The 11,595-nt window shown below is 52.6% G+C and overlaps 1 protein-coding gene across 1 annotated transcript; it reads right to left on the bottom strand.

Moving 5' to 3' along the window:
- Positions 1 to 510: 510 nt before the first annotated feature.
- ATP6V1G2 (ATPase H+ transporting V1 subunit G2) lies at positions 511 to 10,079 on the bottom strand. The gene is made up of 3 exons (XM_081854082.1): positions 9,906 to 10,079; positions 9,532 to 9,632; positions 511 to 853 (listed from the first exon to the last, which is right to left on the bottom strand). The coding sequence occupies exons 1-3, from the start codon at positions 9,985 to 9,987 to the stop codon at positions 680 to 682; spliced, it is 357 nt and encodes a 118-aa protein (XP_081710208.1). The 5' UTR covers positions 9,988 to 10,079; the 3' UTR covers positions 511 to 679.
- Between the last annotated feature and the right edge of the window lie 1,516 nt (positions 10,080 to 11,595).

Below are 11,595 nucleotides of genomic sequence, written 5' to 3' on the forward strand. Positions count from 1 at the left end.
GGCACCCACCCTGTGGAACGTCTTCTCATCAGATGTCAAGGAGATCAGTAACTGTACAACCTTTAGAAGACACCTGAAGGCAGCCCTGTAAAGAGAAGTTTTTAAATATCTGATGTTTTATTATGTTCTTATATGTGTTGGAAGCTGCCCAGAGTAGCTGGCAGCAACAGTGATTATTATAGTGGTGCCCCGCAAGACGAACGCCTCGCAAGACGGAAAACCCGCTAGACGAAAGGGTTTTCCATTTTGGAGGCGCTTCGCAAAACGAATTTCCCTATGGGCTTGCTTCGCAAGACGAAATGTCTTGCGAGTTCCTGCGGGTTTCCCCCCTCCCCCCCTTTTCCTAAGCCGCCAAGCCGCTTATCAGCTGATCCGCTAAAAGCCGCTAAACCGCTAATAGCGCTAATCCGCTAAGCTGTCAATGGGCTTGCTTCGCAAGACAAAAAAACCGCTATACGAAGAGCCTCACGGAACGGATTAATTTCGTCTTGCGAGGCACCACTGTATTGTTATTAAAGTGAAATCATCATCATCTAAAGAGTTCCTGAAACACCGTTAAGGGCCGAGATAAAATTATTTAACTGCACCACTGCTTTTAGGAATCAGGGGCATTATATGTGTTTGATGCTGGTCAGTAAGGTCCCCTCGATGGCAACTGCAGGCTGAGCCGATGGGTCAACTAGGCAGCTATGCGGTAATTGGGGTGTATTTGGGGTCGCACGTCCCAAACAATGGTGAGTAGCTGTCGCAGGACTCGATCCTTGCCCCGGGCCTGTCCTCCCTGCATCGCCTGCAGTTTCTTGCGGGTTTGGGCTTCCACCTCAGCAGACAGGTTCCCTTGCGAGCCCAGAGCCTGTGGGCGGGAGAGAGAGACAACAAAGTTAGGAATTATGATAGCACCTGAAGGAAGGTACAGGTAAGGAGTGAAGTCTATCTTGACACCATAGCCGTGTCTAAACAGCAAAAGTGTCAACTTCAGCGTCATCCGCAAATCAGATATTCCAGCACTGGGATGGAAGAATTCGGATAGTTATCAGCCAGGATATCTATATGAGACTTCAGTGTTTAGAGGTGCCATGCCATTGGATGGGGAGGGTACTGGGGAACCACCAGAGTTGGCCCTACCACTAGGCAGAGTGAGCCACTTGCCTCAGGCGGAAGGTGAGCGGCAGCGAGTGGCGGCAAGGCCCTAAAGGACAGGGCTGGTATGTGCCACTTGCAGCCTTCTCTAAGCTAGCTTGCTACCCATGCGTGTTCTGGTGGGTGCTGTCCTGTTGCCAGTTGCTAAAACTTGGGCTGTCTTGAACACCTTGGGCCCACAGAGGCTGAGGAATAGGCCCAGCTTACGCTCCTCTGACCCTTCCATCAGCTTGTTTGCTTGGAGGAAGCAGGCAAACAGAGCGAGGTAGGAGTCCCATGATTCAGAGGCTGGAGCGAATGGCAGTAGAGGCACGAGAGAAGCCATGGTTCCGATGCTGGCGTGGAGGGTGATGGATGGAACACAGTGCTCTAGCCAGTACGGTCAGTTCTGAATTGGGTTCTGTTCAGTGATTTCGCTCAGTGTTTCAGCTCAGTGAGTGTCCGAATCTGGCTGTGCTCTGATGTCCATCCAATCCCATCCTTGTCGCCAGTATTAAGTAATGGGTGGACATAGCAGACAACACAGAGATTTCTCGAAGTGGTTCTTTATAGTAAGCTGGAACTGAACTGAACTGAACAGCTCAGCCGGCCTGCTTTTATAGGCAGCCGGCTGTCAACATTGTAACAACAACACCCCAGGGTTTCCCGTCTAAATTAACTGACGTGGACCTGAGTGAAAACTATATACAGTGGTACCTAGGGTTACATACGCTTCAGGTTACAGACTCTGCTAACTCAGAAATAGTACCTTCAGGTTGAGAACAGAAATTGTGCTCCGGCGGCGTGGCGGCAGCGGGAGGCCCCATTAGGTAAAGTGGTGCTTCAGGTTAAGAACAGTTTCAGGTTAAGAATGGCCCTCCGGAAGCAATTAAGTACTTAACCCGAGGTACCACTGTACACAATACCCCCAGTGGCCAGGGTGAGAACTTCAATACATAACACCACTCCAGATTTGCGTAAGGTTACTTCTGAGCCTTTTCTTCTCCTGAAGATCTCCCGCAAGGCACTGGAGGTTTAGGATTAGCGTTTTCCTTCTGCTAGATGGGCTCCTTTCCCAGGTTGACGAGCCCCATCTTCCCCTCACTTCCCTCCACGGCACATGCAGAAAATGCTTTCTTCACCGCTGGACACACTGTTAGTCATGTCTGCTAACTACACATCTCTGCATGCATGGGAAGTCTCTAATCATGCATTGAGAGCCAGTGTGGTGTAGTGGTTAAGAGCAGTAGACTCGTAATCTGGTGAACTGGGTTCGCTTCCCCGCTCCTCCACATGCAGCTGCTGGGTGACCTTGGGCCAGTCACACTTCTCTGAAGTCTCTCAGCCCCACTCACCTCACAGAGTGTTTGTTGTGGGGGAGGAAGGGAAAGGAGATTGTTGGCCACTTTGAGACTCCTTAGGTGATAAAGCGGGATATCAAATCCAAACTCTTCTTCTTGAGGGGTTGAGACCCATCAGCTGCCCTCACCTGGTTTAGCCGGCCAATCAAACCCATTCCTGGGGGGTGGCTGCTGTCGCATGCTGACAGCTTCTAGGAAGTGAGAGCTGGATACACGGTGGGGACCAAAGGTGGACAAACCACCCCAGAAGGACCATGACGTTTTCTCCACTAGAAGTACTACCCCTCTGTAAGATTCAGCTGCCAGTTTAACTGGCTTCTACACGCAGAGTCCTGGGGCAGCCAATGTTGTATCTTCCAGATATAGGGCTAAAACTCCCCTCGGCCAGCATGATCGGTAGCCAGGAACAATGGGTATTTTGCTCTAGGTAAAAAAGGTAAAGGACCCCTGGACGCTTAAGTCCAGTCAAAGGCAACTCTGGGGTTGCGGCGCTCATCTCGCTTTCAGGCTGAGGGAGCCGGCGTTTGTTCACAGATAGCTTTCCGGGTCATGTGGCCAGCAGGACTAAACCGCTTCTGGTTCAATGGGACACCGTGATGGAAACCAGAAATGCCATTTACCTTCCCGCCACAGCGGTACCTATTTATCTACTTGCGCTGGTGTGCTTTCGAACTGTTAGGTTGGCAGGAGCTGGGACAGAGCAACGGGAGCTCACTCCGTCGTGGGGATTTGAACCGCCAACCTTCTGATCGGAAAGTCCTAGGCTCAGTGGTTTAGACCACAGCGCCACCTGCGTGGTCTAAACTGTTATGTAGTGAAGTTTCACCCTGGGCCAGCAGGGGGATACTGTATATAGTTTTCACTCAGGTCTGTCGATAGTTTTCCCTCAGGTCCGCGTCAGTTATTTTAGGCGGGAACTCTGGGCTGTTGTTGTTACAATGTTGACAGCCGGCTGCCTATAAAAGCAGGCCGGCTGAGCTGTTTGCAGTCAGTTCTATTCCAGCTTACGAAATAAAGAGCTACTTGGAGAAATCGCTGTGTCATCGGCTATGTCAACCCACAACTTAACACTGGCGACGAGGATGGGATAGATGGACATCAGAGCACAGCCAGATGCGGCCAGCCTCTGAACTGAGCTGAATCACAGAGCGAAATCACTGAGCGAAATCACTGGACAGAACCAATTCAGAGCTGACTGTTCTGGCTAGAGCACTGTGTTCCATCCATCGCCCTTCACGCCGGCATCGGAATCATGGCTTCACTTGTGCCTCTACCGCCGTTTGCGCCAGCCTCTGAATCATGGGATTCCTACCTCGCTCGGTTCGACTGCTACCTCCAAGCCAACGAGCTGACAGCAGTATCAAAGGATCGTAAGCGGGGCCTATTCCTCAGCCTCTGTGGGCCTGAGGTGTTTGAGACGGCCCGAGCATTGGTTGCGCCCGAAGCAGTCCAGGCAACACCATGGGACACGATCCAAGAGAAGCTCCGCAACCACTACGCACCAAAGCCGTCCAAGATTGCTGCCCGCCATGCGTTCTACCACCGGAACCAGGCAGAGGGGGAGTCAATCAACAACTACACCACCGCCCTGCGACAGGCTGCAATGCACTGTGAGTTCCGAGACTTAGACGATGCCCTGATGGATCGAATCGTCTGCGGGGTCCGGGACATCCATCTGCAACGGCGTCTCCTCGCCAAGCCAGACCTCACGCTGCAGAAAGCCATTGAGGAGGCTGTGGCCTCAGAAGCTGCTGAACGCTCCGCCCAGGAGATCCGCAAGTGCAGCAGCCCGCGTCTTGCTAGGGAGCCAGTTCCGGTGCATCATGAAGAGGCCAGCAGTGATGAGGCATCCTCCAGTGAAGGCGATGACGTGCACCAGACAAAGCGGGAGCACAGGAAGTTCCAACAGAAGTCCAAGGGCCAACCGGAATGTGCCGGCTGCGGAGGCAACCATTCCCGTGCCAAGTGTCGTTTCAGAGACGCCATCTGTAGGAAGTGTTCCAGAAGGGGCCACATCGCTAAGGTCTGCCGATCGGCTCCGTCTGACACCCCCCCTTCATCGACTCACAAGTCCAAGCCTTCACTCCAGTCTGCCAAGGAAAGTTGTTTCGCTCTCACCAACTGCCGCTGCCCGTCTGGAACCACGATTGGCCAAACCGACTCGCCTACGCAACGCAAGCTGAACGTCACGGTGCTCATTGAAGGAGCTCCATGTGACATGGAGATCGACACCGGGTCTGCCCTGTCCATCGTGTCGTGGAGCACCATCAAAAGACTGGTACCCAGAGTGTCCAAAAGGCAACTCGACTCTCACCGCGTACACCTGAGAGACTACCAGGGAAATGACATTCCCGTGGTAGGCGTTGGCCGGTTCCGGATTGCCTTCAAGGATTTTTCGGGCCTGCTCCGGTTGGTGGTGGTCGAAGGTCAGCGGCCAAGCCTCCTAGGGCTAGACTGGTTTGATGCCCTTGGCCTGGAAGTCACCGGCATCAACTGCATCTCTAACGCAGAGACTGAGGGTCTGGTCAAAGACTTTGCCGAGGTTTTTGACGGCACCTTGGGGCAATATACAGGTACGCCCATCTCCTTTAGCCTTGATCCACAAGTCGCCCCCATCAAGCTAAAGCCACGCCGGGTTCCCTTTGCTCTCAAGGCTAAGGTGGACGAACAACTGGACAAACTGATCGCCCAAGGAGTTTTGGAGCCGGTTGACCACGCCAAGTGGGAAACCCCCATCGTCACGCCTGTCAAGCCAGATGGGTCGGTGAGAATCTGCGCTGACTACAAGTGCACGATCAACAAGGCACTTCAGCAGCACGCTTATCCGGTTCCTGTTGTCCAACACCTGCTGCATTCCCTGGGTGAGGGTAAAGTCTTCGCTAAGCTGGACCTTGCCCAAGCCTATCAACAACTGCCAGTCGATGATGCCACTGCTGAAGCTCAGACGATCGTCACCCACCGGGGGGCATTCCGTTGCCGCCGGTTGCAGTTCGGGGTGAGTGTGGCTCCTGGCATTTTCCAAAGCCTTATGGAGCGTCTCCTGCAAGGGCTTCCGGGCGTGGTACCATATTTTGATGACGTCTTGGTGTCTGCAGACTCACACCAGCAGCTGTTCGAGCGCCTCCGTGCCGTGCTGACCAGGTTCCAAGAGGCCGGGCTCAAGGTAAAGAGGGAGAAGTGCCAGATCGCCGTTCCACAGGTAGAGTTCCTGGGCTATCTTATCGATGCCTCCGGCCTTCACCCAACCACATCCAAGATCCGCGCTATCCAGCAGGCCCCCACCCCAAAGAACAAGACGGAGTTGCAGGCGTTCCTGGGGCTGCTGAACTTTTATAACATGTTCCTGCCCCACAAAGCCACAGTGGCTGAGCCTCTTCACCGACTCCTTAGTACAAAGACGCCTTGGGCCTGGGGTCATCGGGAGACGGCGGCCTTCAACGCGGTTAAGGCTCTCCTTTCATCAGACAGTGTGCTGGTACAGTACAGTGAATCCAGGCCGCTGGTCCTTGCCTGCGACGCCTCACCTTTTGGCATCGGTGCTGTCCTTAGTCACCGTTTTCCAGATGGAAGAGAAGCACCGCTCGCCTACTTTTCCAGGACACTATCTCTGACGGAACGGAATTACAGCCAGCTCGACAAGGAGGCATTGGCACTTGTGGCTGGAGTGAAGAGGTTCCATGAATACCTCTATGGCAGGACTTTTGACCTCATCACTGACCACAAGCCACTCCTGGGCCTCCTCGCCGGTGATCGTCCAACTCCACCGGTCCTCTCGCCACGCATGCTGCGATGGACTGTTTTCCTGGCTGCCTACCACTACCGGCTCATCCATCGCCCGGGGAAATCGATGGGCCATGCCGACGCCCTCAGCCGTTGCCCTCTTCCAGCATTTGTGGAAGACCCGGCTCCAGCTTCATCGCTCCTTCTGATTGAGGATCTTCCGGCAGCGCCTGTATCAGCTGCCACTGTGGCCTCCGCGTCTGCCCAGGATCGCACCATCAGCCGGGTGCTCAACTGGGTGTGGAGGGGGTGGCCACAAGGGCCTTTTGCATCGGAGTTCCAGCCCTTCGCAACCAGACAACATGAACTCTCAGCTCATCGCGGCTGTCTGCTGTGGGGAGACCGCGTCGTGATTCCCCAGGGACTCCGTCAGCGCGTCCTGGAGGCTCTGCACGTTGGCCACCCGGGAATTGTCAAAATGAAGGCGTTGGCTCGGTGTTACGTCTGGTGGCCTAATATGGACGATGCCATCACTGCCTGGGTGTCCGCCTGTCAAGCGTGCCAAGAGTCGAGGCCTGCACCACCGGCAGCTAAGGGACACACCTGGGAGACGCCAAAGACACCCTGGTCGAGGGTGCACATCGATCTGGCTGGCCCGTTTCACGGCCGGACCTTTATGGTAGTGGTGGACGCCTATTCCAAATGGCTGGAGGTCGCCCTGATGCCCTCCACCACTACCGAAGCTGTCATCCGGGTGCTGCGAGGCCTGTTTGCAACGCATGGGTGTCCTGATGTCCTTGTCTCTGACAACGGACCACAGTTCACGTCAGGCACGTTTGAGCGGTATCTTTTGGGACTGGGCATCCGCCATGCCCTAACGGCACCCTTTCATCCATCCAGCAACGGGCAAGCGGAAAGAATGGTGCGCTCAGCAAAAGAGGCACTGGCACGCCTGGACCGGGGAGACTGGCATGAGCGGGTCGCCGAATACTTGTTCGTGCAACACATCACCCCTCATGCGGCCACAGGGAGGAGTCCTGCTGAACTGCTTATGGGCCGCCGCCTCAGGTCACCGCTCGACCGGCTACACCCGGACTTTGCCGTGGCTGAACCACCAGGCTGTGCCAACGCGCCACGGTCATTTGTCCCAGGAAAACAGGTCTTTGCCCGGAACTATGTGGGGGACATTCCTTGGGTGCCAGCCACAGTAGTGGGAGTCACTGGACCTCGCTCGTACCAGGTGGCACTCGAAGACGGACGCTTGTGGCGACGGCACATAGACCAGCTTAGGCGCAGGGTTGGGGACTTGGACATTACCGAGGTGCCCCCAACTGCGCTTGCGGCTCCAGAAGAGACACGTACAGATGGCGAGGCCCCACCTACACCTCCCTCGCAAACTGCCAGCGTGGAGCCGAACCAAGCCGCTTCAGAGGGTCTGCCAGACTTACCACAGACTCAGACCACTCCACTTGCGGAGGCTCCACCCACAGCAGCGGATCCAGGGGAGTTGGTTCCAACGCCATCTAGGGTCGCACCACAGCCTCAGCAAGAACTGTGTGGCCCTCCGGACTTGGCTACCAGTCCCCGGCGGTCTGGCAGAGTTCCCAAGCGCCCAACTTATTTAAAGGACTATGTTGTTGGACAGGTATCACTGTTGGTCTAAGTATGGGAAATGTAACCGATATGCTTTTGTGCCTAATTGAACCATTACGCGTAGTGCTGTATATAAGGAAACCATTACGATTGTAACTAACGCCTTATCTCGGTGGGGAGGGGTGTTATGTAGTGAAGTTTCACCCTGGGCCAGCAGGGGGATACTGTATATAGTTTTCACTCAGGTCTGTCGATAGTTTTCCCTCAGGTCCGCGTCAGTTATTTTAGGCGGGAACTCTGGGCTGTTGTTGTTACAATGTTGACAGCCGGCTGCCTATAAAAGCAGGCCGGCTGAGCTGTTTGCAGTCAGTTCTATTCCAGCTTACGAAATAAAGAGCTACTTGGAGAAATCGCTGTGTCATCGGCTATGTCAACCCACAACTTAACATAAACCACGCTCTAGCAACATTGGGAAGGGATCACATTAGGTCCTGACCATTAGGTCCCTGACCATTAGGTCCAGTCATGACCGACGCTGGGGTTGCGGCGCTCATCTCGCTTTATTGGCCAAGGGAGCCGGCGTACAGCTTCCGAGTCATGTGGCCAGCATGACTAAGCCGCTTCTGGCGAACCAGAGCAGCGCACGGAAACGCTGTTTACCTTCCCGATGGAGCGGTACCTATTTATCTACTTGCACTTGATGTGCTTTCAAACTGCTAGGTTGGCAGGAGCAGGGGCCGAGCAACAGGAGCTCACCCCATTCGAACCACTGACCTTCTGATCAGCAAGTCCTAGGCTCTGTGGTTTAACTGACAGCGCCATCCTAATCCATCTCTGCCCTAATCCATCTCTGCCAATAAGGAGGTCTGGAAAACGACCCTTAACGGGCTACCCAGTCCTCTTTTACATAGGGAGCTGCCTTACACCCCTGGTACATTCAGCTCTGTATCATCCACACAGGCTGGCAGAGGCTGTCTAGGATTTGGGGCAGGAGTCTCTTCTCCACCCTGCCTGGAGATGACAGGAATTGAACCGGCCACCTTCTGCATGCAGATCCAATGCTCTGTCACTGAGCTACATCTAGCACAACTAGTAAACCATTCTCTTCCCTCTCCCACAGCCATCCATTTTGCCTGTGCTGCGGCCTCTTAGAAGGTAAACAGCTCATCCTGCCTCCTTCAAACCTGCCCCATATCCTCTGTACCACCTTAGAACAGGGGCTGCCCTGAATTCTTCCCTGAGTATATCAAAAATTTCTGTGATGAGCAAATAACGTTCGTTGGCTTTCAAGAAGCTCTGTGAAATTACTGTTAGAAATATTGTTTAAAAAATATGATGTGATTAAGAGTATTTGAGTGCAATATAATATTGGGAAATGTGAGACGAGGATAAAAAAATAAATGGAAAATTATCAGACAAGCTGAGGGAAGTTCTGGAAAAAAAGGGTTTAAGTTAAAAATGGATGTATAATTTTGTAAAAATGGGTTTTTTTAAATGGAAAATCTAATAAAAAATATTAATTAAAAAAATAAAAAGAATTCTTCCCTTTCCTAACAATAACCCTTGCCTGACCCCCAAATTCCCAATTTTAACTGGGAGGGGAATCACGAAGGTTACCCTATACCATTTGGAATCGCTTCCCCACCCCTCCAATGCCTGTCTGCCTCTTCCTCCCATGACTCATCCTGCATCCTCAGTTCCCCCCACCCATAAAAAAAAACCCCTCAAGAAATCTTACCGCCTGCTGCTTCTGCTGGAACTCTTTCTCACGCTCCAAGCGGTATTGCTCGATTTCAGCCTGGGCTTCTTCTTTGGCCTGCTTCAGCCTCCGGGCCTTCCCTAGGATGGAGGTGGCGAGACAGACATTGAAGGTCAGGTGGAAAGAACATTACCTGCCTCTCCAGGCCTGTTTTTTTAGGTTTGCGTTTGCCCTGGTCAAGAGAAGGAAACTGGGGAATGGATCCAAAGGGCACTCAGCCCCCCCCCCAAATTCTAGTTCATTCTCCTCTGTGATGACTGCACAGCAATCTTTTATCAGAGAACTCAGGAATTCTGGTCCTCCTCAACCCCCCCCCATCTCCTCCCCCCCATAAAACAGAAGCCCCCTCTCACGTTTCCGAGCCTCTGCTACTTTCTCGGCAGCCCTCTTCTCAGCCTGCAGCAGCTGCTGGATTCCCTGCGTCTGGCTGGCCATGGTTCCCTAGCAATGATGCTCCCAAAACAGCTGATCTTCTTGCATCCACTGAACTGGGTACCACAACATCCAAGGGAGGCAGCACGAGGTCCTAGTGCCCTCCTTTTTCTGTGCCGTCCTGCTGGCACTCTGCAGTCCTTAACTGCTACAGATGGCCAGATTGCAAGGACTTCTCTCTCGTGCTTTTATATCGGAATGCGCACTGAGATCCAGCGCCGAGGGCCTTCTGGCGGTCCCTCACTGCGAGAAGTGAAGTTACAGGGAACCAGACAGAGGGCCTTCTCGGTAGTGGCACCCACCCTGTGGAATGCCCTCCCTTCAGATGTGAAGGAAATAAGCAGCTATCTTATCTTTAAAAGACATCTGAAGGCAGTCCTATTTAGGGATGTTTAGGGAAGTTTTTAATACAGTGATACCTCAGGTTACATATGCTTCAGGTTACAGACTCCGCTAACCCAGAAATAGTGCTTCAGGTTAAGGACTTTGCTTCAGGATGAGAACAGAAATCGTGCTTTGGTGGCGCGGCGGCAGCAGGAAACCCCATTAGCTAAAGTGGTGCTTCAGTTTAAGAACAGTTTCAAGTTAAGAACAGACCTCTGGAATGAATTAAGTACTTAACCCGAGGTACCACTCTATTTAATGCTGTATTGTTTTTAACACTCCATTGTTAGCCGCCTAGAGTGGCTGGGGAAACTCAGCCAAATGGGCAGGGTATAAATATATTATTATTATTATTATTATTATTATTATTATTATTATTATTATTATCGGTCACAATTTTAGAGCAGGATTCAATCATGTTCCCGGTCAATTCAGGGTTGTGCAATTATAGACGGTTGGGAGGTTTTGCACCACAAACTAAAATATCAGACTTTTTTTGCAGTGAGGAAAGCCAAGGGCAAATGCAGTGGGAAGTGTGGGATGAGTCACAGAATTGCAAGATTGGAAGGGACCCTGTGGGTCATCTAGCCCAACCCTTGACACATGCCTTGATGCGATGTTGTCTAACTTCTTCACAAACAAATCAGAAGGAATGCCAGATAAATATCTGATGTTGCCTAACTTCCTCGCAAACCTTGTACCAGCAAATTGGGTGGGTGGGTGTGGTTGACAAACAGGTTATTTGGAAGCAACCCCCACCTTAGGCAGCTTGCCTGAGCAGGGAGAGTCAGCTTCAGATCCCTGCACTGCCAAAAAGCTCGCTAGAGGGCCTTGGCTGGTCATTGTCACTCTGCCTCTCCTACCTTGCAGGGTGGCTGTGAACTTAAAAGGAGGGGAATAGCTTGCACTTTGCTTGGTGCTCCCTTGAGGAAAGAAAGTGTGTGATAGTATGAAAGCAATCCATCAAATTAAGCACCATTGCCTTGTCTCCTTAAGAGAGCAACCTAGATCTCTGCTAGGGAAAGGTAAAGGGACTCCTGACCATTAGGTCCGACTCTGGGGTTGCGGCGCTCATCTCGCTTTGTTGGCCAAGAGAGCCGGCGTACAGCTTCCGGGTCAGGTGGCCAGCATGACTAAGCTGCTTGTGGCGAACCAGAGCAGCACACGGAAACGCCGTTTACCTTCCCACCAGAGTGGTACCTATTGATCTACTTGCACTTTTACGTG

The sequence above is a fragment of the Podarcis erhardii genome (genome assembly GCF_964252035.2).
Source record: "Podarcis erhardii genome assembly, chromosome: 2".
Taxonomy (NCBI): domain Eukaryota; kingdom Metazoa; phylum Chordata; class Lepidosauria; order Squamata; family Lacertidae; genus Podarcis; species Podarcis erhardii.

Excerpts from the sequence above, each read along its gene's own strand:
- ATP6V1G2 (XM_081854082.1), bottom strand. The coding sequence starts at position 9,987 with ATGGCCAGCCAGACGCAGGGAATCCAGCAGCTGCTGCAGGCTGAGAAG. Across the intron at positions 9,633-9,905 it reads AGTAGCAGAGGCTCGGAAAC|GGAAGGCCCGGAGGCTGAAG; the intron begins GTGAGAGGGGGC and ends CCTCCATCCTAG. Across the intron at positions 854-9,531 it reads TCCAGCAGAAGCAGCAGGCG|GCTCTGGGCTCGCAAGGGAA; the intron begins GTAAGATTTCTT and ends TCCCGCCCACAG.